The sequence below is a fragment of the Antennarius striatus genome, chromosome 3 (genome assembly GCF_040054535.1).
Source record: "Antennarius striatus isolate MH-2024 chromosome 3, ASM4005453v1, whole genome shotgun sequence".
Taxonomy (NCBI): Eukaryota; Metazoa; Chordata; class Actinopteri; order Lophiiformes; family Antennariidae; genus Antennarius; species Antennarius striatus.
This window is the reverse complement of record NC_090778.1, coordinates 26,685,301-26,710,117: the sequence shown is the minus strand read 5'-3', so window position 1 is coordinate 26,710,117 and position 24,817 is coordinate 26,685,301. Positions and strand designations below refer to the sequence as shown.

At 54.9% G+C, this 24,817-nt stretch overlaps 1 protein-coding gene across 2 annotated transcripts in view; it reads left to right on the top strand.

Annotated features, from left to right (window-relative positions):
* LOC137593097 (probable E3 ubiquitin-protein ligase HECTD4) overlaps nucleotides 1-24,283 on the top strand; it is a 29,530-nt gene extending 5,247 nt beyond the window's left edge. Inside the window, exons 3-75 of one of the 2 annotated variants that reach the window (XM_068311706.1) lie at nucleotides 1,313-1,402; nucleotides 1,477-1,604; nucleotides 1,715-1,823; nucleotides 2,308-2,446; nucleotides 2,563-2,733; nucleotides 2,821-3,013; nucleotides 3,106-3,267; nucleotides 3,424-3,537; nucleotides 3,618-3,758; nucleotides 3,840-4,075; nucleotides 4,158-4,300; nucleotides 4,384-4,454; nucleotides 4,544-4,649; nucleotides 4,744-4,864; nucleotides 4,973-5,095; nucleotides 5,604-5,728; nucleotides 5,820-5,973; nucleotides 6,063-6,166; nucleotides 6,264-6,462; nucleotides 6,540-6,659; nucleotides 6,740-6,844; nucleotides 6,936-7,099; nucleotides 7,269-7,514; nucleotides 7,594-7,786; nucleotides 8,217-8,321; nucleotides 8,447-8,535; nucleotides 8,639-8,811; nucleotides 8,888-9,023; nucleotides 9,106-9,250; nucleotides 9,336-9,502; nucleotides 9,598-9,744; nucleotides 10,213-10,397; nucleotides 10,683-10,836; nucleotides 10,958-11,238; nucleotides 11,350-11,536; nucleotides 11,637-11,718; nucleotides 11,802-12,004; nucleotides 12,078-12,213; nucleotides 12,379-12,561; nucleotides 12,635-12,799; nucleotides 12,880-13,049; nucleotides 13,166-13,281; nucleotides 13,397-13,500; nucleotides 13,572-13,733; nucleotides 13,823-13,971; nucleotides 14,058-14,137; nucleotides 14,220-14,383; nucleotides 14,454-14,691; nucleotides 14,801-14,937; nucleotides 15,028-15,154; nucleotides 15,274-15,411; nucleotides 15,494-15,630; nucleotides 15,713-15,873; nucleotides 15,991-16,172; nucleotides 16,249-16,585; nucleotides 16,672-16,877; nucleotides 17,487-17,666; nucleotides 17,781-19,183; nucleotides 19,272-19,479; nucleotides 19,561-19,784; nucleotides 19,871-20,016; nucleotides 20,105-20,208; nucleotides 20,376-20,499; nucleotides 20,589-20,779; nucleotides 20,866-21,012; nucleotides 21,096-21,215; nucleotides 21,307-21,462; nucleotides 22,178-22,281; nucleotides 22,501-22,722; nucleotides 22,808-22,974; nucleotides 23,061-23,256; nucleotides 23,454-23,676; nucleotides 23,771-24,283. In XM_068311706.1, coding sequence (XP_068167807.1) covers nucleotides 1,313-1,402; nucleotides 1,477-1,604; nucleotides 1,715-1,823; nucleotides 2,308-2,446; nucleotides 2,563-2,733; nucleotides 2,821-3,013; nucleotides 3,106-3,267; nucleotides 3,424-3,537; nucleotides 3,618-3,758; nucleotides 3,840-4,075; nucleotides 4,158-4,300; nucleotides 4,384-4,454; nucleotides 4,544-4,649; nucleotides 4,744-4,864; nucleotides 4,973-5,095; nucleotides 5,604-5,728; nucleotides 5,820-5,973; nucleotides 6,063-6,166; nucleotides 6,264-6,462; nucleotides 6,540-6,659; nucleotides 6,740-6,844; nucleotides 6,936-7,099; nucleotides 7,269-7,514; nucleotides 7,594-7,786; nucleotides 8,217-8,321; nucleotides 8,447-8,535; nucleotides 8,639-8,811; nucleotides 8,888-9,023; nucleotides 9,106-9,250; nucleotides 9,336-9,502; nucleotides 9,598-9,744; nucleotides 10,213-10,397; nucleotides 10,683-10,836; nucleotides 10,958-11,238; nucleotides 11,350-11,536; nucleotides 11,637-11,718; nucleotides 11,802-12,004; nucleotides 12,078-12,213; nucleotides 12,379-12,561; nucleotides 12,635-12,799; nucleotides 12,880-13,049; nucleotides 13,166-13,281; nucleotides 13,397-13,500; nucleotides 13,572-13,733; nucleotides 13,823-13,971; nucleotides 14,058-14,137; nucleotides 14,220-14,383; nucleotides 14,454-14,691; nucleotides 14,801-14,937; nucleotides 15,028-15,154; nucleotides 15,274-15,411; nucleotides 15,494-15,630; nucleotides 15,713-15,873; nucleotides 15,991-16,172; nucleotides 16,249-16,585; nucleotides 16,672-16,877; nucleotides 17,487-17,666; nucleotides 17,781-19,183; nucleotides 19,272-19,479; nucleotides 19,561-19,784; nucleotides 19,871-20,016; nucleotides 20,105-20,208; nucleotides 20,376-20,499; nucleotides 20,589-20,779; nucleotides 20,866-21,012; nucleotides 21,096-21,215; nucleotides 21,307-21,462; nucleotides 22,178-22,281; nucleotides 22,501-22,722; nucleotides 22,808-22,974; nucleotides 23,061-23,256; nucleotides 23,454-23,676; nucleotides 23,771-23,907 — 12,655 coding nt within the window. In that variant the 3' untranslated portion in view covers nucleotides 23,908-24,283. Of the gene's footprint in view, nucleotides 1-1,312; nucleotides 1,403-1,476; nucleotides 1,605-1,714; nucleotides 1,824-2,307; nucleotides 2,447-2,562; nucleotides 2,734-2,820; nucleotides 3,014-3,105; nucleotides 3,268-3,423; nucleotides 3,538-3,617; nucleotides 3,759-3,839; nucleotides 4,076-4,157; nucleotides 4,301-4,383; nucleotides 4,455-4,543; nucleotides 4,650-4,743; nucleotides 4,865-4,972; nucleotides 5,102-5,603; nucleotides 5,729-5,819; nucleotides 5,974-6,062; nucleotides 6,167-6,263; nucleotides 6,463-6,539; nucleotides 6,660-6,739; nucleotides 6,845-6,935; nucleotides 7,100-7,268; nucleotides 7,515-7,593; nucleotides 7,787-8,216; nucleotides 8,322-8,446; nucleotides 8,536-8,638; nucleotides 8,812-8,887; nucleotides 9,024-9,105; nucleotides 9,251-9,335; nucleotides 9,503-9,597; nucleotides 9,745-10,212; nucleotides 10,398-10,682; nucleotides 10,837-10,957; nucleotides 11,239-11,349; nucleotides 11,537-11,636; nucleotides 11,719-11,801; nucleotides 12,005-12,077; nucleotides 12,214-12,378; nucleotides 12,562-12,634; nucleotides 12,800-12,879; nucleotides 13,050-13,165; nucleotides 13,282-13,396; nucleotides 13,501-13,571; nucleotides 13,734-13,822; nucleotides 13,972-14,057; nucleotides 14,138-14,219; nucleotides 14,384-14,453; nucleotides 14,692-14,800; nucleotides 14,938-15,027; nucleotides 15,155-15,273; nucleotides 15,412-15,493; nucleotides 15,631-15,712; nucleotides 15,874-15,990; nucleotides 16,173-16,248; nucleotides 16,586-16,671; nucleotides 16,878-17,486; nucleotides 17,667-17,780; nucleotides 19,184-19,271; nucleotides 19,480-19,560; nucleotides 19,785-19,870; nucleotides 20,017-20,104; nucleotides 20,209-20,375; nucleotides 20,500-20,588; nucleotides 20,780-20,865; nucleotides 21,013-21,095; nucleotides 21,216-21,306; nucleotides 21,463-22,177; nucleotides 22,282-22,500; nucleotides 22,723-22,807; nucleotides 22,975-23,060; nucleotides 23,257-23,453; nucleotides 23,677-23,770 lie in introns of both variants that reach the window. The other variant, XM_068311705.1, reaches the window with a different exon arrangement.
* Nucleotides 24,284-24,817: the final 534 nt, after the last annotated feature.

Sequence of the window (24,817 nt, the reverse complement as noted above, 5' to 3'; positions counted from 1 at the left end):
TGGAAGAAATTACGTAAGTAGAGACACGTTTTCCATGCAAGTGCCCTAATCTGTTCCAAGCCCCAAAAAATTCCGACATAAATGTTTTGTAAAGTATAAAAATGCATCAAAAAATGTAACAAATACATGTTACGATTAGTTTATTACGCAATAAATGAGAGTTGTGCATAACGTAAAGACAACGAATAGAGTAAAGAATAATGATGATGGTCGTTTACCTTTTAACTGCGGTCGCCATTGTTTTTTGCCCTCTTTGGTTCATGTGCTCCTATCTCACGATGCCGAACAACAGAGTGAATTCCAGTCCTCCTTCTGAACTTCTCCAACCACCCACGTGACGCCTTAAACTCCTTAAACTGCCTTTTGTTTTAATAACGTGGTGATTGTAGATGCATTACGGCCATAATCTTTGGTGAGATCAACCAAACGCATCCCTTTTTCATGCTCTTCTATTATCTCTTGTTTTGTTTGTACGGACAAAAAAACTTTTCTTTTCCTCTTTTCTCTGTCACTTTCTTGGGGTCCGTAGTGAATACTCTAAAAGTTAATATATGTACGTAAAACTATCAGAAGACCTCATGGGTCGAGGGCCGAATGACGAGGACGCTGCGTAGACACCTATCCAGCTCCACACAGAGGTCCCTCTTAGCCAATGGGATGCCAGGAAGATACTAGGTAATAGCCAATGACAGAGCAGCTACAAGAATGTTGCGTTCAGGAACCTGTGGGAGTTGGGAGTATCAGCCCATACTGTATTTTTACCTTTCGTAAGTCGAAATTTGTTTCGTAACTAGAGGCAATATTTTCCTGCTGAGAAGTTTGGTAAGTAGAAAATTTCGTAAGTAGAGACATTCATAGGTAGAGGTACCGCTGTAATCGATAGTAAACAGCATGTGGGAAGAACTTTATCTCATTAGCTCTTCATCATCTCCTTACGGGAAAGTTTCTGTAGCAGGAAAACAAACATGTTGATGGATTCTGTCTCTGGTTCTAACAAACCTGAGGAAACTGAGTAAATATCGTCTTGTTTTTGGTTCCGTTTCCAAAGCTGCGGTTCTGATCCGAGCTCATCAGAACAGCGCTGATGAAGCTCCAGTTCTGTGGCTGTTAATAGTTCGGTGCTGGATGAGGCGAAGCAGGAAATGAGCTCCACAAACTAACTAGGTGGTTTTATTACACCCAGTAATTAGAGTAACGCTGTAAAATAATCTGTTATTCTCCAACGGACCATTTTCTGTTATTTAGATTAAAACGATGTGGTTTTAATTCTCAGAACACTCCATTAAGACGTCGTTATTCTTGTGTTCTCCAGGGGTTCCCTGAAGACCTTCATCCACACCGTTCACCTGCTGCAGAAACAGAGCGACCTGGGCCAGCTCCCCGTGTCCGACGTCCTCTACAGGTGATTCAGATTCGATCCAAACGCGTTGATGAGCGACTTCCCCCCTCGTGTGACCGCTTTGTTTCCTCTGTCAGGCTTCTGCTCCTGGAGGGAGGCCCGGGATCGCCGTCCTGCCTCCTGGGGGGCAAACACAGCGTGTCCTGGGGCTTTGAGGACATGCTGCCGACGCCGGATAATTCTGCCGGAGGAGCAGAGAGTAAAGGTAGAACCCTTTCACCAACTCGTGATCCGCCCTTGAGTCTGGGATGTAAATGTGAAGAAACGTCATGAGTCGCTGCTGGACTTTTGTTGTCTCTGTCCCGTCTCCTGCAGACACTGACCTGGGCCGCTGTCTGGCCACAGACGGCCTCTATCTGTACACCACTAACTCCTCCGGGAGAGGACTCAGCAAGCTGGGCTCTGGTTTACACGGGACCCTGAGGTAACGCGACACCTTCCTGTTTCCCTGTCTTCTCCGTTCCGTAAATAGCGAGAGAGAGGAAGACGTCAAGTCAGACAAGGATAAAAATATCCTTCGTCCGTGACCGGCTCTGACGCAACGGCGGCGTCATTTCGGAGACGATGATTTCTGAGACGCGTTTCCTCCCTGACCGTCACTGATTGAGCAGTTTGATTTTACAGAAAAAGCTCAGTAGGGCACGTTCTCTGCTTGTCAGCTCCATGCTGAGAAATGAAATTATCCAATTTGCTCTGAGAAGACGCCTCGCAGGACCCAGAGAAATGTATTTTTACCAGATGTGTCTGTGCATGATGCTACGGGTTAGCTAGCCGTCTGCTGTCATTCTGTCTGTTACAACATGCAACGCGTTTCTGTATGGAAATGAGACTCTGTAGGAACCACACAGTCCAGGTTTAGCTGGTTTTGAGCCATTAGCACAACTGTGTGTGTGTATGTGTGCGCTCAGAGGGTTTGTGTACTGTCGAAACGAGGAGCTGGAACCTGGCTGGGTGGTGTTCAGCAGCGGCCGCCTCCTCCACCGTCCCTCCTCCTTTGACGCCAAGCCTCATCAGTTGTGCCAGGTCGTTGACCCCTTCACCCTCCAGGTACGGTTTCCTCTCAGCTCGCCACGCCTAACTCGATGTTGAAGGAAGGTCCAGTCAAAACCAGATCCTACGAATCCCTTTTGAAACGTGAACAGTGTCCGCTGTGCCGTTCTCAGGTGTGCCAGATCGTACCCATGCCAGCGCATCACTTCCCTGTGGGCAGCAGCATGACCACGCTGCACCTCTGCTCCGACGGAACCTACCTTTACTGGGTCTGGTCTCCGGCCAGCCTCAACGAAAAGACGCAGAAAGGCCACTCCGTCTTCATGGATGTGTTTCACCTGAGTGTGAGTACCGGACCAGCCTCCACCTGCAGCCCTGGTCCGTTCACCGCTTCTCTGACCTCTCCTCTCCCTCCTGTGTCGAACGCGCAGACGCAGACGGGGTTGTGTGTCGCAGACATCCTGCAGGAGAGGGTCATCCTCGCTCGCAAGGAAGGAGAGTCTTCAAAGTGCTTGAACGATCTCCTCCTGAGTCGAATGTCGCGCTTCCGGGCGTCTCATTCCGCCACGTTGGCCGCGCTCACCGGCTCAGCGATCACCAACACCGTCAAAGAGGAACAGTCTGGTAGCGTATCAACCAAAAAGTGACGCCCGTAATGCAGCAAGCGTGTTCTGTACGTCTGCAGCTGACTGTTCCCCGTTTGAACTCCTTCCTAGCCGTCAACACCAGCTGTGGGCTCCCCCTGAAGACCCTGAGGAAGACCCCCATGTACGTCTGCGGTACTTATTTGGTGATGCTGGTCTCACCGCCCGGTGTGTCCGGGAGCTCGGCCACACGATCGCTGTTTGGGGGCACCAGCAGTCTGTCGTCTCTGAAAAGTGAGAAGAACCGCTCAAATGCTGTGGTTTTATGATAATATCAATGAAACTTTCTAAGGAGGGGGTCTGATGGTGAAGTTTTGTCGCAGTTTTTCAGCCCTAAGTTTGAATACAGATGTGTGGAAACCAAAATGTTTCTTTTTTTTGTTTCTCCAGTATTAGCTTCCAGCCTGGTTTTCAACCTGGCTGACGGTCAGTTCAGCAGCCGCGCAGACCTCATCGACGCCCCGGGCAGTTCTCTGGGGAGGGGGGCGCAGGTGGCGGGCCTAGGTGAGCTCCGCTTCACCGATGACGCGATGGCAGGGCGTCGCCAAGTGAAGCGATTTTAATTCTGATTGTCGGCTTTGAAGGAGCGTGTTACGACGCGCTGAACAACCTGATCTGGACCTGCTCCAGCGACTACATCGACCAGTGGTGTAACCCCGGCAACCAGGCCTTCCATCACGTGTGCCATCGGCTCGGCGTCGGCCACGTCATCAAGGAACCCAAAGGTAGGGGACGAAACGCGCCGAGGGCAGCAAACGTCGCTGGCGCGGCGTCGGAAACGCGAACCTGTGCTCTGTGTCCGACAGAGGAGACGGTGGCGACCGGCGAGGTAATCAACCAGCTGCTCCACCACGTCGGCGCCATGTGCATCCACCAGCTCAACCTGCTGGCGGCCAGCAGCAACAGCCTCCCCCTGGGGGCCCTGCTGGGCAAACAGCATCCCATCGAGGCGCGTCACTTCAGCAGCATCTGCGACATCATGGAGAAGGCCATGGTCAACGGCGACACCTGCATCATCCGCTGCATCCTGGTGGTGTTCCAGGTGGGCGGGGTGGGGGCGGGGCGATCGGACGCCGACTGACTCGGTTCTGTGATCTGAGCTGTTTGTTTGTTTGTTTCTCCAGGTGGTGTTCAGGTTTTTTAATCCTCAGTCGGAGCAGAACAGGGAGAGCGTGCGGCGCTCGGGTCTGCTCCTCTGGCAGCTGCTCATGGCCCCCGTCGATCAGATCGGCTCAGAGATCCAGAGGGAGGTGTGTCTGGCCATCAGGTGAGCAGCAAGTAAACCGACTGACGACAGCGTTCCCGAGGATAAGAAGGTTAATGGACCGTTTTGTTTGCTCGTCTTATTAGTTCTGGCCTGAATAGTTTGTACCAGGGAGAGGCTGAGCTCAACAAACTCCTGAAACTGGTTTTAACTGAAGGTGAATATAATAATAAAACACTCATTTTAACACGAGGACACGAACGGCTTTGAATAAAGGAACTTTCTGCACGATTGTTTGACGTCCAGGAGAAAGGAACAGCGGCCTGTCTCACCTGCGTGATGTCATCCTGACCAACCTGGCCGACCAGCTGCAAAAGAATCGATTCGGGAGCGAGGAGGACGACCACTACAGGTTTGGAGGCGGCGCTTCGCTTCTACCAGTTTCTATTTGAACTGGTTGTCTGAAGAAAAAGTTTCTAAGTGTTACCCGTCTGTCTCTGGCGCAGGTTGGGCGACGAGCTGCTGCACTGCATCCTGAAGACGGTCGTCCGGGAATCGTGTCTCCTCATCACCAAATGTCAGACCGTCGCCAGGGACGATTTCCAGAAGCTGCTCTCCACTGTTCCAGTACGAGAAGAACCAAACGCCGAAAGAGGCCGTTTGTCTTTGTGAGGCTGTGCTTTAACAACATTGACCTGCACCCCCCCCCATCTCTCTCTCTCTCTCTCTCTGTAGGTGGTCTCACCAAGCCTGCGCTACCTCATGGCCGTTCAGAACCACCTCCTCAGTAACACCATCCTCATCCGTCCGGATGACGGAGACGACAGCGACAGCTCCCTACAGGGGGAAACAATGAAGGTACAGGTAAACATCCCCTTTAAATAATTTCATGCCTCACATCATAATCGTAACCCTCGTTTAGGGGCAGGAACACGATTCATGATCTTGAAATTTTGCACGAAAACATTGATGGTTTACTGAAAGTCAGACGTACAGGAGGAACACCGCAGCTTTTATCATTTTCCAGAAGGTCAACCAATGACAAGAGTCCAAGTCGTTCTTTACCAGAGGTCAAACAAGAGGCTGGAACAGTTTGATTAATTTGATGTCGTAAACTTTTACATATTCCAGCAGGAGAACGAGAGATAATGATGATGATGTAACTATAATTTGACTTCCTCGGTCCGAGCTTCTGCTCATCATCGCGTGTTTTTCTGTCGTGAAAGGAAACCGTTTGAACACACTTTATTTGCTGCCTAATTTTTGAAAGCAGTGGTTACGTAAGTTGTGGCCTGTGTCTGTGTGTGTGTGTGTGTGTGTGTGTGTGTGTGTGTGTGTGTGTGTGTGTGTGTGTGTGTGTCCTCAGGAGCTGCAGAGCAGCATCCTGTCCCTAGCAACCAAGATCCTGATGGGATGCGATGAAGTGCTGGACACCCTGCAGCAGGTGACGACGGCGCTGATCAACAGCGACATCCTGGACAGAGAAACCAGGTGAATGTCAGAATAAATCTCCTGTGGGTGTTTGTTCTTCTTGTTTTCCTGCATCTAAACGTCACATTGAACGTATTTTTTTTCTCTCCAGGTTGAAGGGCTTGGAGCAGGTAACCAAGGCCACCATGCTCGGACACCTGCTGCCGGTGCTGCTCACCACGCTGATGCACCCGAACCTGCAGACGCTCACTCTGGCCGACGCCCTCATGCCTCAGTTGGTGCAGCTGGTGCTCTACACCAGCCAGGTAGGAGTTCTGTCGGAGCAAAAGGTGATTGGTGCAACCAAAGGATGTCGTTGATGTTGAAATATTTCTGTTGGGTTGTGTTTTTCTAGACCGCCCTGCTGCTGAAGACTCAATCTCCACTTTTCACCGAAGAGCCTCCCCTCGTGAGCGGCTCTCTGGGACAGGTGACGAAGGCGTGTCCCGCCGATGACAAGTACGTTCCAACGGGACAAAGACATGAGTCAGAATCACGTTTTAATTATTCTACGTTGACTTAAGAGGATATAATTCATCGAAATCTTTGATCTTAGAATCCTTGACGAACGTGAGGAGCCAGGTTTCCTGACCGGGCTGAAGATCCCCGCCCCATGGGCTGCTGGGAAGACGGTGGAGACGGTGCACCCCGTGAGAGACAATTACAAGTTCAAGGAGACTGTGCACATCCCCGGCGCCCGGTGCCTTTACCTCCGCTTCGACTCCCGCTGCTCCTCGCAGTACGATTACGACAAGGTAGGGAACCCCTGAGCTCTCTGAGGCAACATCCGGTCCAGGGTTTGTTGTTCTTGATTTATTCTGTGATGTTCCAGCTGGTCATCTACGCTGGTCCCAACACCAACAGTCGTAAAGTCACCGAGTACGGGGGGAACACTCTGGGATACGGAAGTCGCAGCGTCTTGGGAACCGGATGGCCCAAAGACCTCGTCAAGGTAGAGGACGTTTCGCTTACACTCTGTCAAACCGGCGCTTTCTTCTCCAAAGAGATTCGTTTTTCTCCGTCGCGCTGCAGGTCGAAGGCGACACCGTGACGTTTTCATTCGAGATGAGGAGCGGCCGCGAGCACAACACCCCCGATAAAGCCATGTGGGGCTTCTCCTGCACCGTCAGAGCTCAGGTAAAAAAAAACAATAAAAAAAACCATCGGCAGCGATGGCGCAGGACGTAAAGATCGAACCGCTAATCCCGGAGACGCTAATTGTTTCCAGGAGTCTTCAGAGGATGTCTCGGGGGGGCTCCCCTTCCTGGCAGACCTGGCTCTGGGTCTGTCGGTGCTGGCCTGCTCCATGCTGCGCATCCTGTATAACGGCCCGGCGGTGACGCGAGAGGAGGAGGCGTGCCACAACCTGCTCTGCTCAAAACTGCTGCAAAGGTGACTCTGCTAAACAGAGAGCGCCCCCCCCCCCCGCTGATATCGATCGCCGGCATCTGAAATAACCCGCAGTATCAGGACCGCTGCGCCGCCTCTCAGTCTTGTTTAACAGCTGGTGTCGGATGAGGCGGGGGGGGGGTCGCTGACGGGTTTGACTTTCCCCTTTCAGGTGCCAGTGGCAGGTGGAGGCCAACGGCGCCATCTCCCCCGCCCTCACCCCCAGCCCCTCCCCTCTGCCACTCACCATAGAGGAGGACAGGGAGTTCACCTACCCCTCCGACGTCCTCATCCCGCCGCCGGGACTCATGCCGGGCGCCTATTTCGACCTGCCCCGCATCCGCCTCCCTCCGGGGATCATGGGAAGGCTTCGGGAGGTGTCCGGGAGAGCACGTCCGCAATTCCGACCGAGCATCAAGTAAGAAAGCGCGTGAAGACGTGAAGCCACTGAACTCCCACTTCCTGTTTATTTCCCGTTTTGTTTTTTCCTGCGGCAGGGAGGTGATCCGGCCCGACGTGATGGAGGAGGTGATCGTGTCGTGCGTCATAAAGCATCTGAGCCTGGTGGACGCCCTCCAGTCGCTGGTCAACTACCAGTACCGCGAGGATCACGCCGAGGAGTACGACCTGGTCTGCAAGATCATGGCCGAGACCTTCAAGAAGATCAACGCCATGGAGCGCCAGCTGCAGGTGAGAGGAGGTGTTGACCTCCACGCGGGGCGCAGCTCCGGTTTTTAGTTGTCTTGTCGAGAAGATGAAGTTTAATAAAGGACTTCCTCCTCCTGCAGGGAACAGGATTAATTAAGAAGGACTTTTTTATTCTGCTATAATAGAGCTCTGCAGGAAATTGCTATGTGGGGCGTATTTACACAACCTTATTATATTTGCAGACACCAGAAAGCTGCTGATGTGACGACAAATTGGAGGGATTTTTGCGTTTTAATAAACGTCCTGCGGCGATAGGAGAAACTAATAAGAATAGAGGCGAGCAGGTGAATTCAAACCAGGTTGACCAGGAGACCTGATTGAGGCTAGAAAATGTAAATGAGGCTGCTGTCCTGGACAGGAACTTGAAAGGGTGAGTCGAACCGGGTCTCATTATTTCCCATGATGCCTTTAGAGCGTCGCAGAACTGGAACAGAAGTGGCAGAATGAGGTGGAGGAGGCCCATCAGGGGAAGCTGGAGAACAACACTCCCTTCTTCCACGACTACCACTTCTTCGAGGTACGCTGCTGCACACACACACACACACACACACACACACACACACGTTACAGCATTTGTTATAGAGATGAAAGCATTAGCACTTTCATATTAATAGCTGTTTGTTTTTTGTTTTTTTGCATCAGAACAAAATCAAGGAGCTGGAGCTGCTCTGCTCCCTGAAGGAGGTCCCGCTCGATTTTAGCGATTTGGAAAACGTCGTCCTGGCGCTGAGGCGAGTGTTTTTAAAAACATCTGAGCTCTAGAAGCAGACGGCGGTGCGTCGATGGGTGACGGTGTGTGTGTGTGTGTGTGTGTGTGTCTGTCTGCGCCTACAGGGAGAAGTTCTTTCACGAGGTGAACACGGCGCACGTCAAGAGCGGCGCCTCGTTGGCCAAAACCAAAGCGCTGGTGAAGAGTCTGATGAACCGCACCGAGCTGCTACTCCACGTCACCATCGCTCCTCACTGCAGGAGCTTAACCAGCACTCCTGCTGGCACGCCAGGCCCTGGTGCGTGTCGCTAATCGATTCATCCATTAATATACCCGGGACAGTCGTTTATGTTGTTTTGTTCTCGTTGTGTTAGCATCTAAGTCGGTGTCGGACGCCAAGACGGCCGTCCCCATGGTGAAGCAGCCGGTCTTCCTGCGCAGCATGTCTGCCCCCTCTGACCTGGAGATGATCGCTAACCAGGACTTGGAGTTCACGCACGCGTCCCAGAGGTATTTCTCCGTTTTTCTTGTTTTCCTCTCTGTTACGCGTGAGGGTCACGTCCGGTAACACGGGGATGAACTCGTTCCGCAGGAGGCGGCACCATCCCACCAGCCATCGCAGCAGCTCCTTCACGCTGCTGCAGTCTCTGGTCGTGGAGGACAGCCGGGACAAGCCCACGTACAGCGTGCTGCTGGGACAGCTGTTCGCCTTCATAGGAACCACTCCGGATCAGGCCGTAAGCGCCTCTCGCTCGCCGCTCGCCGCTCGTTCCGTCGACCGTCTGAGAAGCGAAGGAGTGAATCCCGTTTCCCTGATTCCAGGTGTCGAGCAGCAGCTTCCTGTCGGCGGCGCAGACTCGCTGGAGGCGCGGCAGCACGCGCAAGCAGGCGCTCGTTCACATGAGGGAGCTGCTCACTGCCGCCGTCAGGGTGGGGGGGGTCACTCACCTGGTTGGGCCGGTTACCATGGTGCTGCAAGGTGGGCCGAGGTAAGAGGAGGAGGCTTTCAACGACGGTAACTGTCACATCCTTCTCCACACACACACCTCTGTACACCTGTGTGTGTGTGTGTGTGTGTGTTCAGGATCGAGGAGCTGACCTGTGGAGGGATGGTAGAGCAGGTGCAGGAGGCCTTTGGGGAGACGATGACCTCCGTGGTGTCGCTGTGCGCTCGCTACCCCATAGCTTGTGCCAACAGCATCGGCCTGCTTTGCACCATCCCCTACACCAGGCAAGAGACACTTCAGCTCACTACAGCCGTCCCTCGCTGTAACGCATGAATTGTTTGGGGGGTTTTTTTTCCATGACATTCTGCATCCTGATTGGCTGTAGATCGAAGACAGAGGAAAACACTAAATGTAGCACAAAAAGTTGGACTTGTGGACGTGCTAAAAGAAAGTAGAGGTTACGCGGCTGTGGGCGGCGTTAGGGAATAAGTTCATCTTCAGTTTGGTACAATAAGAAGCAATAAGTTGTAACAAGGATGGCGTCTGCTTTAGCTTCAGCTCTGTGGACTAACCACTGCAGATACATGTGTGTGAAGTGAGGGGTTTTACAGCCTTAAAGCATCTATAATAATGTAGAAACGTGAAGCTGAATACTCTGCAGATTTTGCCTGTTGCGGGTTATGAACGAGGGACCCGCTGTAGGTCTGTTTGACCCCTCCGATCCTCACACCTCCCCTGTGGTGCTGTGGCAGGAGTGAGGAGCAGTGTCTCGTCCGCAGCGGTCTGGTGCAGCTCATGGACAGCCTGTGCAGTTTGAGCGGTCAGAGGGAGTGCAGCTCCAACGAGAAGCAGACCAAGAAGCAGAAGGTGGCCACCATGGCCTGGGCGGCGTTCCAGGTGCTGGCTAACCGCTGCATCGAGTGGGAGAAGGTGGAAGGTAAGTCCCTCACGGCAGAAGTACAGATTTATCGCTTTCATGGATCAATCAGACAGGTATTTTCACCATTATTTAGTTTTTAAATGCACAAAATAATAACTTCATTTGAGCTTTTATTATCATAGATGCTGAAAAAGCAGCAAAATTACATGTAAAAAGCTGGAACCAGCAAATACTTGAAAAATGACTGAAATCTCTAAATAAAAATAATAAAACGTTGCTCAAATTGAATATTTGTGCGTCGTGTAGTAACAATAGGTGTGTGTCTTCTCTCTCTTGTTAAAGGCGGGTCTACAGACGCGGTTCACTCCGGTCTGGCGCGCCAGGTGTCCAGTCTGCTGACCAATCACCTGGCCAGAGCCACCGAGTGTTGTGGGAATCAGGCAGCGGGAAACGACGCCCTGCAGGATGTCCTCAGTCTGCTCAACGACCTCTCCAGGTAGAGTTTTACCATCAGGTGTTCTCCCCGTTACCCGTGTGTGTCAGAACGTACTTCTATAAGTGTGTGTTTGCATTTCTGAAGTGTTTTTCACGTCTTTGACACTCCCCCCTCCCTCCAGGAGCCACATAGGGAAAGCCATCCTGAGCCAGCCGGCCTGCGTGTCCAAACTCTTGTCTCTGCTCCTCGACCAGCGGCCGTCTCCCAAGCTGGTGCTCATCATCCTGCAGCTGTGCCGCGCCGCCCTGCCCCTCATGAGCGTGGAGGATTGTGGGAACGTGGCTCTGCCGTCGTGGAGTTACTCCATCAACACGCTGGACACCGAACAACAGGACGCTAACGACCCCGCCTCGCGCATCGCCGCCCTGCTGCTGGCCAAGCTGGCGGACTACGTCGTACCCGGTCGGTACCGGTTTCTGCGATGGAACTGGGGGGTGGGGGGGGGTTGTTCTTCCTGCTGCCACTTCATTAAGAGTTTGATCCATTCATTTTATAATCCTCCCTCCTCGCCAGGATGCCAGACGCTGCTCTCCCCCAGCTCCTCGGAGCCGGACACCAGTCTGTCTCGCGCCAGTTCCAAAGGAGCCCTGAAGTCTGACGACGCCGGGGAGGAGGGGGAGGCTGTGGATGGAAAGCTGTCCATCTTCATCCACAAGCGGGAGGACCAGTCGTCTCACGAGGTTCTGCAGCCGCTTCTCAGGTGTGGTTTCCTGTAATCCCTTGTTTGTACTTCCTGTTCGGTGGGTGTCGCCTCTGAGTTTAACGACACGGTACCTCTTCCCTCCACCCCCGACCTGCAGCAGCTCAGAGGGGCGTCCTTTCCGGCTGGGCACCGGAGCAAACATGGAGAAGGTGGTGAAGATGGACAGAGACATGACGAAGGTACGGATGGACGTTAAAAACCCAGGAGTAAGAGCGTAGTGAGGTCCTTCCTAACTTCCTGTCCTGGTTTCAACCTCCTCCAGAGCGGCAGCTGTGAGGTCATCACGGAGGAGGCGTCGGCCGCCTTGAGGAAGGCCAACAAGTGGGCCCAGTCGGGTCTGATAGTGAGCGTCGGTCCGCCGGTGGAAGCTGTAGCGCAGGAGACGGCCGGAGGCATCACCACCGGAGACAAGAAGAAGACCGCCCAGACGGCGGTCTGTCGGGACAGAAACGCCGACCTGGCCAGGTGGGTCCTCTCCACCTGAGACGTCTCCATCACGCTTTAGACTCGTCCTGACTTCTGCGTCTCCCTCTAAAAGGTCGGACCCCGTCAGGCCTTTCATCAGCGGCCATGTGGCCAACAGCATGGCCGCCGAGGTCATCGCTCTGCTGCACAGCCTCCTCACCGCCCCCGAGTCCAACACCGCTCAGATCTGGACCACCACCGCTGAAAAGGTAACTCTGAGCTCTCATATTTCCCCAATCAATGATAAAAACAGGATTTGTGCTCTTGCCCCTTAAAAATAAGTATTAATGAGGAGTTCTTTACCTAAACTGACACAGACGGGATCGTAACGACGCTTAAACCTGACTGTTCCGTGCGGGGGGGGTTTGTGGTAGGTTCTCTCCCGGGCCCTGATGTTCATCCCTCAGCTGGGGAAGTACGCCGAGAGCATCCTGGAGAACGGCAGCAGCAGCGGCAGGAAACTGGCCAAACTGCAGGCCATCGGCAGACAGGCGGTCGCCGCGCTCTGCGCCCTGGGGGGCTTCAAAGAAACCATCAAGATCGGCTCCGAAGTCCAGGTGAGCTAACGGAACCAAGCACCCGCCTCCTGCTTCCAGCCCGCATGAACCTGGACTGGCTTTTGCTCTGCAGGTGGTCGGTAAAGGCGTTCTGGGCAGCGTCGGCGTCGTCATGTCCATCAACGAGCAAGAAGGGATCGCCACCGTCAAGTTCCCCCCCTGCGAGTACAGGAGAGCCTGCAAGACCTCCGACATCCTGACCGTTCCCATATCGCGGCTCTGCACCCCCCGATCCGAGGTAAACGCCGCGCGGGATTCGAACGCCACACGATCCTCATTTGGTTAAAATGTAACACGTGTGTCTCCGCCCTCTGACAGGCCCTCCCCCTCTACAAGCTGTCCATCACGGAGAAGGTGGTGCAGGCGGTGCAGTCCATGCTTCTGCCACAGGAGGGCAGTCTCTCCATTCACACCTCCCTCCCGGCGACAGGAGACGGCTCCAGCCCGGTCATGGCTGCGGTGCGTCTGCTGGCCGAAATCAGAACCAGGTAAATCGACGCTCACGTAAAAAGCCGGCTTCTGATTGGATCGGACGGAGCCTCTCGGTTCTCCGACGACGTGATTTGACGATCGATAAATCAGAGAACGTCCCCGTCGCTTTCAGGGCGTGTCTGGTGATGGCGCAGCTCCTGGAGGACAGCTCCTTCTGCGAGGAGTTCATCCAGCAGTGTCCCGCCGCCGTGGAGGTCCTCAACCTGGTGGCGCAGGAGTGCAGCCCCGGTGGGCGACGCCGGCTCCGGTCGAGCCGTCTGAGCGCTCGACACCTGTTTATCGGTCAGTAACGCCACGTTTATGGTTGATTTATTTTTGCGGTGGTGTCCTCCCTCCCTCGCAGGAGAGCGTCTGGGGATGGTGGAGGCACAGTGTGAACGCGTCAGGATGTTGTACCGCGACTGCGCCCGGCCGCCGCCTCCTCCGCTGCAGACCGACCGACGCCAGGTGAGAGTGGATTTCCGATGGAGAGAGACCGTCCCGTTGGTCGCCGCCCACTCACCTCTCTTCTCCATCAGCCCAAGGAGATCACATGGTGTCCGTCCAGAGTGTTCCCCCCCGTCCGAGCCTGCATGTTCTCGTCGCGCCTGACCTCCGTCACCTTCCTGGCCGACCCGAGCGCCGGAGGGGGGCTGCCCAGGGGAACGTTCATCTACGCTACCTGTCCCGTACCGATACAGGTGGGCTCATCGATCGCCGCCATTCAGAGTTTGCGTGAGAGATGAAGTTGTGCCCATCCTGCATCCCTGTGCCCCCCCCTGCCCTCCAGGCCCCGTCCTTCTACTGGGAGATAGAAGTCGTCTCCTATGGAGACTCGGAGGAGGACAGCGGTCCCATCATTTCGTTCGGTTTCGCCACCGAGGCGGAGAAGCGAGACGGGGCGTGGACCAACCCCGTCGGCACGTGTCTGTTTCACAAGTAGGTGAAGCTCCATTAGCTCAGAGGCTCTCCTCTCCGTCTCTTGCGTGCTGACCGTGTCCCTTCCTGCCGTCTTTACGCCGCAGTAACGGCCGGGCGGTGCATTACAACGGCTCCAGTCTGCTGCAGTGGAAGAGCGTCCGTCTGGACGTGGCTCTGCTTCCCGGTAAGGAGCCTCACGCGTACGGATGCTTTACAATCGGGTCCGTCTCTCGCCGCTCGTTGACCTCGTGTCTGCGTGAACACAGGCGATGTGGCTGGGATCGGCTGGGAGCGCTCCGAGGGAACTCCTCCGCCCCCCGGCCAGGCCCCCAAAGGCAGGGTGTACTTCACCTACTGCGGCCAGCGGCTCAGCCCCATCCTGGAGGACGTGGCCGGTGGGATGTGGCCCCTGGTCCACATTCAGAAGAAGGTGGGCTCTCAATGAAGTGACTTCAAAATCCTTCGCGTCAATCGTTTTCTAAGTGGCGGTTTCCTTTCAGAACTCAAAGATCCGGGCCAACTTTGGCAGCCGGCCGTTTGCGTACGCCGAAGGCCAGGCCCACAGGAACGCGGCGGACCTGTGCGTCGACCTCGCCGAGGAAATAAGTGCGAATTTTGAAGCGCTGCCGTTTGCCATGGCCTCAGACAGCGATAACGATGCCGGCGCGAGCGTGACGTCCGATTCCGGCTCCCATGGACCCCCCTGTCGGATCGCTGCCGTGGCGGTCGCGCAGCAACGTATGTTTCTCACCGTCACTTCCTCCCGCATGCGCTTTTTTTTTCATCCTCCAAAGAGGGGGGGAGGGACACCCCTCCTATGTTTCATCGCCTCCATTTCCTGTTTCAGAATACAACAGTGACCTCTCCTGCCATTACAAAGTGGAGCTGAGCTACGAGAACCTGGTCACCTCTGGGCCCGACCCGCACCCGCCTCCCATCGCCGACGATGAGACCGACGACGAGGACGATGATGACGTTCCCAGAGTGAGACCGGCCTCCGGTTTATCATCCTCCTTTCATCTCGTAATGGCTTCCAGATGATTTGATCATCTGATGTGTGTGTGTTCGGACCAGGAGGACCACTACGCCTTGCTGGTTAAGGCCTGGGAGACCAAAGTGTTCCCGACGATTCGTAGGAGGTTCCGGAACGAGGCTGAGAGGAAATCTGGTCTGGACCAGATCAAAGGGGCTCTGCAGCTAGGTAAGCGGTCCGGTGTAGCACAGAACAGTTAGCAGGGTTTAAGACCAGTGAAAGTTGCTCAAGCTATGACAGAGGTTTGTTTCTATTGGCTGACGTTGGCTGATCGACCCCTCCCACAGGTATGGTCGACATTGCCAGGCAGACGGTGGAGTTCCTGTACGAAGAGAACGGCGGCATTCCTCGTGACCTCTACCTCCCCACCATCGAGGACATCAAGGACGAGGCCAACAAGTTCACCATCGACAAAGTTCGGAAAGGTACGGTTCACCCGCCGTCGTCGCCGAGGCCGACTTCAGCTCAGCGTGAACCTGAATGATCGTTTGGCGTTTTCCCACACAGGCTTGACCGTGGTCATCCGCTGTCCGGACAGCAACAACACCAACAGCACCACAGGGGGGACGGCCCTCCCCAAGTTCGCCATCCGGGGAATGTTGAAGACGTTCGGTTTGCACGGCGTCGTCTTGGATGTGGACTCTGTGAGTTCTCCTTTTGATGCGATGCAATATTTCCGGTGTGTTTGTGTCCACAAAACCCCGTACGAATCCACGTGTGCCCCAGGTGAACGAGCTGGTCCAGGTGGAGACCTACCTGCGCAGCGAGGGCGTCCTGGTGAGGTACTGGTACCCCATCGAGATGCTGGAGCGCCCGCCCGCCGGATCCCGACGCACCGCCGCCAACGGCTTGGTCTCATTGGACAGCAGCAACATCCAGATTCACAGGTAATGTAGGAACCCTTTGGACACTAGTGTGTGTGTGTGTGTGTGTGTGTGTGTGTGTGTGTGTGTGTGTGAGTGTGATGTCCGAAGCGGCGCTCAAAAGGGAGTGTGTCGCCGCAGGGAGCTCCTTCGCTGCGAGAGCGCGCTCGCCCGCTTGTACTGCCGGATGGCGCTGCTCAACATCTTCGCCCCGAAGAACCCCCACACCTTCACCCGGCTGTTCCACATCCCCGCCATCCGCGACATCACCTTAGAACACCTGCAGCTGCTGTCCAATCAGCTGCTGGCTCCGCCCCTCCCTAGTGAGTATGACCCTTACAGACGGCAGGTTTCTCAGTGTGAGGTCTCTGATCGTCGCCGCTGCCGCTCCTCTCGCAGACGGAACCATCAGTTCCAGTTCCATCCTGCTGGCCCAGTCACTGCTCCACAACCTCCAGGGCCAGAGCTGCTCCCCCTCGGAGCTCTTCTACCAGGGCAACGCTCAGCCCATCCGGGAGTGGCTGACGGTGGCCATCACCCGCGCCTTGCATCAAGGAGAGGACAGCCTGCTGGAGCTCACCAAGCAGATCTGCTGCTTCCTCCAGAACGCACCGGAGCAGTTCACATCAGAGGAGTTCCCCGTGACGGAGTCAAAGGTCAGCATGGACGTCAGTTTCCCGGGCGCTGCGTTTGTGATCGTGTCGTGTAAGGAGAGCCAGCTGGGCTGCCGCAAAGAGTGAGTTCCTCTGATTGGTTCAAGGTTCCAACGGAGACTTCCTGCCGGACGTTCGCTGCTTAACGATAAACTGTCTTTTCCATCAGTTCCAGTCTTTACAAGGCGCCGTGGGCTCGCGTCATGGTGTACGGCCTGGGTCACAAAGTGCGTAGGAACGGTCAGCTGAACCTGATGGAGGCGGTGTGTTACCCACTGGACGCCTCGCCCACCAACACAGGCCTTACTCCCCCTCCCACCACCAACCAGTACCCCTCCGTCATCATCCCCACCGATAAGGTGCACATCAGACTGGGTGAGTGTCTCTGAGAAACAGAAAATACAGGTTAGTCCTCAACTTACGAACACAATCGGTTCACAGAGGTTGTTTGTAAGTTAAATTCATGAATCATTATGTATTAAATTTCCATCTCTAATCAGCATTTGAGGTCAATTAAATGTCATTACTACTCTTAACAAAGTACTAATACTACTTTAGTAAAGTACTAACAGTACTGTAATATTATACTAAACTACTATTACCAAAGGCTGACCAGAAACAATAACAGGACATTAAAAAAATATCTAGTAAAATAAAATACGGGAACAGCTCTTTTAGAGTTGATTATACCGTGGTGTAATCGTACACAGAAAAATTTAAAATATTTTTAAAAATATAAATATATAAATCATCCTTATGTCATTCCATTCGAATTTACATCTATCCACCAAAAATATTGGATTCTTTAAAATCACTAGAAAACCATTAAAAGCTCATGATATCATGTTACTGTACAATAAATAAGAATGAAAACATATATTACAATACGTTTGTGTAGTTCCAATATCTACCGTGTTTTTGTTTGTATCTCTGACTGTTCGTATGTTGAGGACTACCTGTAATTCCTCGTTGTCTCCCTTCTAGGCGTGTCGCCCCCTCCTGGCGCCGTGCTGGTGTTGCACTCCTTGCCCCTGGAGTTCCCTCTGGCCGTGGCGTTCGCTGAGCAGCTGCTGACGTGGAAGCTGGGAGAGAGCAGCGAGCGATCGGAGGACGAGTTGGACACCGTGCCGTCGTCCGTGTTGCTGCAGGTGGTCGAACTGCTGGGTAGGTTGGACCCCCCCTACCCTCACGGAGGAACCCCCGTTTGTAGTTTGGGGTCAGCAGTCCTGCAGCAGCAGTGGGAGGTTTGTAACGTCCCGTGTGTTCTTACCGCTCCAGGTGGTTTGCTCTGGACCACGGATCTGGCTCCGTCCATCAAAGAGCTCGTCTTTCATTTGCTCGCTGAGCTTTTGCGTAAGATCCATCATCTGGAGCAGCGGAAGAGCCCCGCCGGCCTGTCCAGCTCCATCGCTCTGCTGCTCAACCCCTGCCTGGCGGTGCTCATGGCCCTGCAGACGGAGCTCCGGAAGCTCTACGACCGGGAGACCCAAGGATGGACCGCCGGGGGCGCGGGAGCCGGGGGATCTTCCTCCGGAGGTGTGGCTTTGGCGCTGGCGGCAGAGCAAAGTCGTTTTTCCACCTACTTCCACGCCTTGATGGAGGCGTGTCTGGCTGTGGCGGAAGTGACGCTGCCCCTCAATGTGGGCGGATCTTCAGTGGGGGCCCTGTCCTCCACCAGCGCCCCCAACCTCAGCGATTCCTCTTCGTCGTCTTCGTCGTCGCCGGGCCAGACGCCGCAGAGCCCCAGCCTGCTCTCCAAACGGAAGAAAGTGAAGATGAAGCGCGAGAGGGCGGCGGCGGCGGTGGCGGCGGCGGTTTCCGGGAAACGTGGGAGCGGTGGCGCCCGGTTGTCGGAGAGCGACAGCGCCCTGCTGAACATGACGAGCAGCAAACCCGAGGACATGCTGTGGTTCCACCGCTGCCTGACCCTCCTGATGATCCTACGACACCTGGCCAACAAGGACCCGCAGGGCCTGAGCGTGACCAGCGACGCCGTGACGGACGCCTGCCAGGCCCTGGTGGGCCCCACCGCCCACAGCCGCCTGCTGGTGCTCTCAGGTATCCCCACGCACCTGGAGGAGGCCGTGGTGCGAAACGCCATCCGCAGGGCGTGCAACGCGCACGGGGGGCTCTTCAAAGACGAAGTCTTCATCCCTCTGCAGGAAGAGGACCCCAAAAAGACCAAAACCGCAGTTTCCAGCCCTCAGGAGGTGAAAACGGGCCCCGAACCTGACCGGCCCTTCCCCAATAACGGCGGTCCCGAGAGCCCCGACAGCTCCAGCAGCGTGACTCCGGCGATGAGTGTGAGCGCCTCGGCGTCCACCAGCCAGACGTCGATCTGCAGCTCCTCTCAGGGCGTCTCCCGCACCGCCAGCGAGCTTTCTGTCGATCAGGAGATGTTGGCCGTTCCGCCGCTCATCCCCGCCGCCGCCGCCGCCGCCGCCCCGGGAGTCACGTCCCCTCAGCAGCCGCCCCAAGACCAGCAGACGGTTTCCAGCCAGGAGAGTCTGGACACCTCGCTGTGCAGCACGGGAAGCCTGGGAAGTCTGGGCAGCTTGGGGGAGCCTCTGGACAGCGCGGAAACCCCGTCGGCGTCGGACGGAGGCTCCGTGCACACGGTCACCTCGATGGAGAGCAACGCGGTCACGACCCGGCCCATCAAGGGTTACGCTGTCATCGAGGTGGGTGGAGTCAGAGCGGCGAAAAGGATTCAGGCTTTTATTGTATGTCGCAAATACTAAAACTCGTCCGTTTTTATGCCGATTTTAGGTTCGCTCTCGAGCCAAAGTAGAAAAAATCCGTGCCAGTCTGTTCAACAGCAGCGATCTGATTGGCTTATCCAGCCTGGAAGGGGAAGAGGAGCTCATGGAACTGACCAATGAGGAGATCCTCACAGCGTCCAGCGTCAATCAAAGCCTGTTTGACACACAGGGAAGCTCCGCCCTTGAAGACTACTTCCTGGACAAGTCAGTCAGAGGTTGGTGTTTAATCTGTTTGGGTTTTTTTTACCCGTTAACGTTCTCATTCTTCATTAAATGTCGCCGCTTCGTTCTACAAGGTGACAAACTGGTTCCCGGAGCGCGAGACGTCCTCACGGATATTTTTAAGAGCTGCGTGCACTCGGAGCAGATGCTCAGCCTCACGCCGGCCAAACCCGTCAAAGTCTCCGACATTTTCCTCAGCAAGGAGCAGATCAACGCTCAGACCCCTGGGAACCTGCTGCACACTTTTTTCACCAACGTCAGGCCTCCAAAGAAAGTCCTGGAGGACCAGCTGACGCAGGTACCAACAGATTAGCATGGAATGTTAAAAAATTCACCGATCAACCCGTCGTTCTGTCACACGTGTGAATTGTTCGCTCGCATCAGATTCTCAGGAAGTACGGGACGCCCAAACCCAACAAGAACAAATACAGCAAAGCGGGAAAAGAGCAGCACCAAGGAAAGGTGGTGAGCACCAAGAGGCCCATCACCAAACCCCCCACCAAGGAAAAGTCTGTGCTCAACAGCGTCAGGTGAGCGAAGCACGCAAACGCCACCGGGTGAAGTGTATTGCTGACGTCCTTATGAAATCTGCTGGTCTGGTTTGGTCGTCTCCGTCAGGACGGCACTGAGCGAGAAGAAATCGGTCCTGAAGCCAAAGTCGCCCGAGAAATCCCGAGCCGAAGACAAAGACGTGGAAAAATCCCCGGCAAAGAAAACTGAAGGTTGGCCGTTAGCAGAAAACGTTAGCAGAAAGGCTCTAAATCTGCTAATCTTGATTTTGTGAATTAAATCCATCCCAGAATGCTTTTGTTTTTAACCCACAATGACAAAACTGAGCCCACCTTTAAAAGCAGCAGCTCCTCACCTTCCAGTCTGTCTCCCCCTTCAGTCCCGGAGGAGAAGTACCTGACGCTGGAGGGCTTCCATAAATTCGCCGTTGACCGATCGAAGCAGGACATCCGGAGCGTCTGGAGGGCCATTCTAGCCTGTGGTTACGATCTGCACTTTGAAAGGTGAGACCACAAACAAACAAACAAACAAACAAACGCCCGGCTGACAAACGTGCGACGCGTCAAAAACGGCGGCTCTCCCGCGTCCTCAGGTGCACCTGCATCGACACCCGTCACGCGCAGAAGGCCTGCAGGAAGTGGAGCTTGGAGATGGACGTGGCGTTGGTGCAGTACATCAACAGGCTGTGCCGCCACCTGGCCATCACGCCGGCGAGGCTCCACCCCCACGAGGTCTACTTGGACGCCAGCGATGCAGCCGATCCTCGCGTGGCGTGCCTGCTCAGTGCGTAACGTTTCTACGTTCTGCTCCGTGACTTGCGTTAGTCGTGTCACCTGACTTGTTTGTTTGTTTGTTTGTTTGTTTTTTAGACGTGCCGGTGGAGAGCCTCCGTTTGCGCTTCGCTCTGCTCCAGTCCCTCAACAACACGCTGGAGAGCTTCTTCCTGCCGCTGGTGGAGCTGAGGCAGACGCTGACCTACCAGAACAGCATCGCTGCCTTGCTCTGCGAGGCCAAAGGTGAGCAGCCCCCCCCCCCCCCCCCACATGTACCGGACCAATCAGCTCGTCCGACACTCACCCCCTCCCTCCGCCGGTTCCAGGGCTCATCTTCTACGACACCAAGGTGACGGTGATGAACCGAGTGCTGAACGCCACCGTGCAGCGGACCGCCGACCACGCCGCTCCAGAGATTACCCTGGACCCTCTGGAGATCGTGGGAGGTATGCGCCGCTTCAACGTCGTCACGCTCGCGTCCCCGTTTCGTTCGCCGTCTCCTGATTGGTCAGGCGTTCCCTCCCCCTCCCTCTGCAGGAGAGATCAGGTCGTCAGAAAACACGTACTTCTGCCAGGCGGCGCGGCAGCTGTCCTGCGTGCCGTCGTCCCAGCTGTGTGTGAAGCTGGCCAGCGGAGGGGACCCCACCTACGCCTTCAACATCCGCTTCACCGGGGAGGAGGTTCACGGGACTAGTGAGACGACACACACACACACACCCCAACACAACACACACACACTGGGGGTCACTGACTCTTCACACCCAGAGGTTTCTTTGTGAGCTGGTCGTTGTCCTGGTGACCGGCTGATCTGTGGAGCTGATGGTGGAAACACTTTTACCCTCTACCGGGGCGTTATGCGACCTGCACGGGTCCGGCCCTGTGCCCTCCCCCCTCCAGGGAGGGCAGATCCCTCCAGATAATCCAGGTTAGAACGACGGACCTGTAAAGGTCTGGCTCCGCAGGATGTTATCATTTGACCCCGGGGCCCCGGAGGCGGGGGCCTTCCACCAGCCTGGGGCCGTCACCAGACGCAGGTTCAGTAGGGAATGCAGCCGGATGCTAACGGCTAACAGTTCAGTGTCCCGACGTGATCGCAGCTGCAATTCAGAAACTTTTTCTCCTTACTCTTATTTTCTTTTCTCCGTTTCCTCTTCTTCTTCTTCTTCTTCTTCTTCTTCTTCCTCTTTTTATTCAAGTTTGAGTTAAGTCAGGATTCTTCCATTTATAAAACAGTTTTGGAGCCTTTAATTGTTTCCCATCATTATCTGGCAGCAAATGTTTTAACGTTTTTATTATTGTCAGAGTGTTTCACACTCTAATCCAGCTGTAATCCATCTGTAATCTGGTCGTTCCTGCCGGTCGTCCCACCTGATGTATCTCTGTTGACTCCCCCCTCCCCCCTCCCCAGGCGGCTCCTTCAGACACTTCCTGTGGCAGGTGTGTAAGGAGCTGCAGAGCTCCGCCCTCTCGCTGCTGCTGCCCTGCCCCAGCGCCGCCGCCAACCGCAACAAGGTGAGTACGTGTCTCCTCCTGTCAACCCGGATCGAACTGGATCGGATCTCAGGAACACGTGAACCACAGACGGCATAAACAACAATTGGGGATGTGGTTTGGGTGGATGGATCTGGTTTTTCTCTGGCCTGCGGCTAGCAGCTCGTCGTCCTGACAACTCGCCTCATGTCTGACTGCTGGCCAATCACATGCCTGATAGCTGTTTTCTTCCCACCCCAGGGGAAGTACATCCTGACGCCCTGCCCCATCAGCTATGCAGAGGAGCAGCTGTTGCACTTCTTCGGACAGCTGCTGGGGATCGCCATCCGCGCTGACGTCCCTCTTCCCATGGACCTCCTGGGGTCTTTCTGGAGGGGGTTGGTGGGCGAGCCGCTCGACGCCGAGCAGGACCTGCAGGAAGCCGACGTCCTCACCTACAACTACGTGAAGAAGTTTGAGAACGTAAGCGACCGTCGGGACGCTCCCTCGTCCCGCCAGCGTCCGCTCATCCTTTAACGCCCCCCCCCCCTCTGCGCCGCCCCCGCAGGTGAGCGACGAGGCCGAGCTGGAGGCCCTGTGTGCCGAGATCTCCTCCCTGCACCAATCGGGGGAAAGCCCCGACTCCCCCAGCCGACCCTGCTGCACCTTCACCTACGTCACCATGACAGGGGAGGAGGTGGAGCTGTGTCAGGGGGGGCGGAGTCTCACCGTCACGTAAGTGTTTGAATGAACTTCCTCACGTGGATCCCTGCTGTCCCCCCCCCCCCCCACCACCTGATCGCGTTTGTCCCTGTTTCCAGGTGGGAAAACAAGGACGTGTACGCGCGGACGGTGCGGAGCCTTCGCCTGCGGGAGCTGCAGAACGTGGAGTGTATGACGGCGGTGCGAGCCGGACTCAGCTCCATCATCCCCCTGCAGCTGCTCACCATGCTCATCCCCCTGGAGATGGAGCTGCGGACCTGTGGCCTTCCGTACATCAACCTGGAGTTCCTCAAGGTAGGGGGGGGAGGGGGCATTCCTGTCACAGCGCCGATTCGGAATGATTCAAAACGAATGAGGAGGTCGGTAAAGTCTGATTTAAATCGAGTCGTGTGTGTGTATGTTCGTGCGTGTGTGTGTGTGTGCGTGTGTGCGTGTGTGTGTGTGTGTGCGTGTGTGTGTGTGTGTGTGTGTGTGTGTGTGTGTGTGTGTAGGCTCACACCATGTACCAGGTGGGTCTGATGGAGACCGACCAGCACATCGAGTTCTTCTGGACCGCTCTGGAGATGTTCACTCAGGAGGAGCTCTGCAAGTTCATCAAGTTTGCGTGCAACCAGGAGCGCATCCCGTTCACCTGCCCCTGCAAGGACGGGGGGCCCGACACCGCCCACGTCCCCCCCTACCCCATGAAGATTGCCCCGCCCGACGGAGCAGCAGGTAACGGCTGGTAGATTCCAACGCCACAAACTGAACACTAAACAGCCTCCGGCGCTAACAAGACGCGATTTTTCTCGCCCCCCCCCCCCCCCAGGTCAGCCGGACTCGCGCTACATCCGCGTGGAGACCTGCATGTTCATGGTCAAACTGCCCCAGTACACGTCGCTGGACGCGATGCTGGAGAAGCTGCGATACGCCATCCACTACCGTGAGGACCCCCTCAGCGGCTGAACGAGCCCGCCTTCCTGAGCGGGAACTTCCTCTGATACAGACCACACCCCCTCCTCTTCCTCCTCTTCCTCCTCCTCCTCCCCCTCCTCCTCCTCCTCTGCGTAGTTTCATTTAATTTTCCTGAGTAGCCATTTTATCGCTTTTTGCATGTTGATCCCTGCTTTTTTTAAATTTTTTTTTTTATTCCTCATCATAGTTTTACACAAATTCTTAATTTCATGTCACGTTTGAGGTTAATTTCAGGAGGAATTCAGGGAAGTTCATCCGAACTGGCGCCCATGCTGTTAATAAGTGTCCGTTCCTGGTTGCACTGAGTTTGAGACGCTGAAATGAAACGACTGTGAGTTTGTTTTTTGTTATTTTGGAACCATGGTTCACTTGAGTTCTGCACTTTAAAGTTCTGAGTTCACTTCCAGATTTCTGCCCCTTTTTTTTTTTTTTTTTAAATATTTTTTTATTTTATTTTATTTTTTTTTTGCTGTAACACTTCAGTATTGAAAGTCGGCAGCTCCGCTCTGAGCTGCTCGTATCTGTGAAGGCGACAAACGAACTGTTACCCTCCTGATGCTGAACCTCGCTGCCTCCCTCTGCCTCCGCCACCCTGTGTGGGGGCGGCGCTGTTCTAGAACATGCCTTTGCTTTTTGGGGGGGGGGGGGGGGCGCCATGCCCGGCCACGCCTGAACACAAGTGATTTTTCCTAGACTCACGTTTGAGCCGGAGGTACGACTGTGACCAGAACACGTGTGTGACGTGCTGCCTGTAATCCAGCATGTGCTACACAGGATGTTATGTAATTAAAATATAAACTGAAGATTGCCTATATGAAGTGAATATAAAGTCCTAGATGAGAGAGAAGCTATTTAAAGGGACAGTTCACCCCCCCAAAAAAAATTTAAATATTTGACCTCG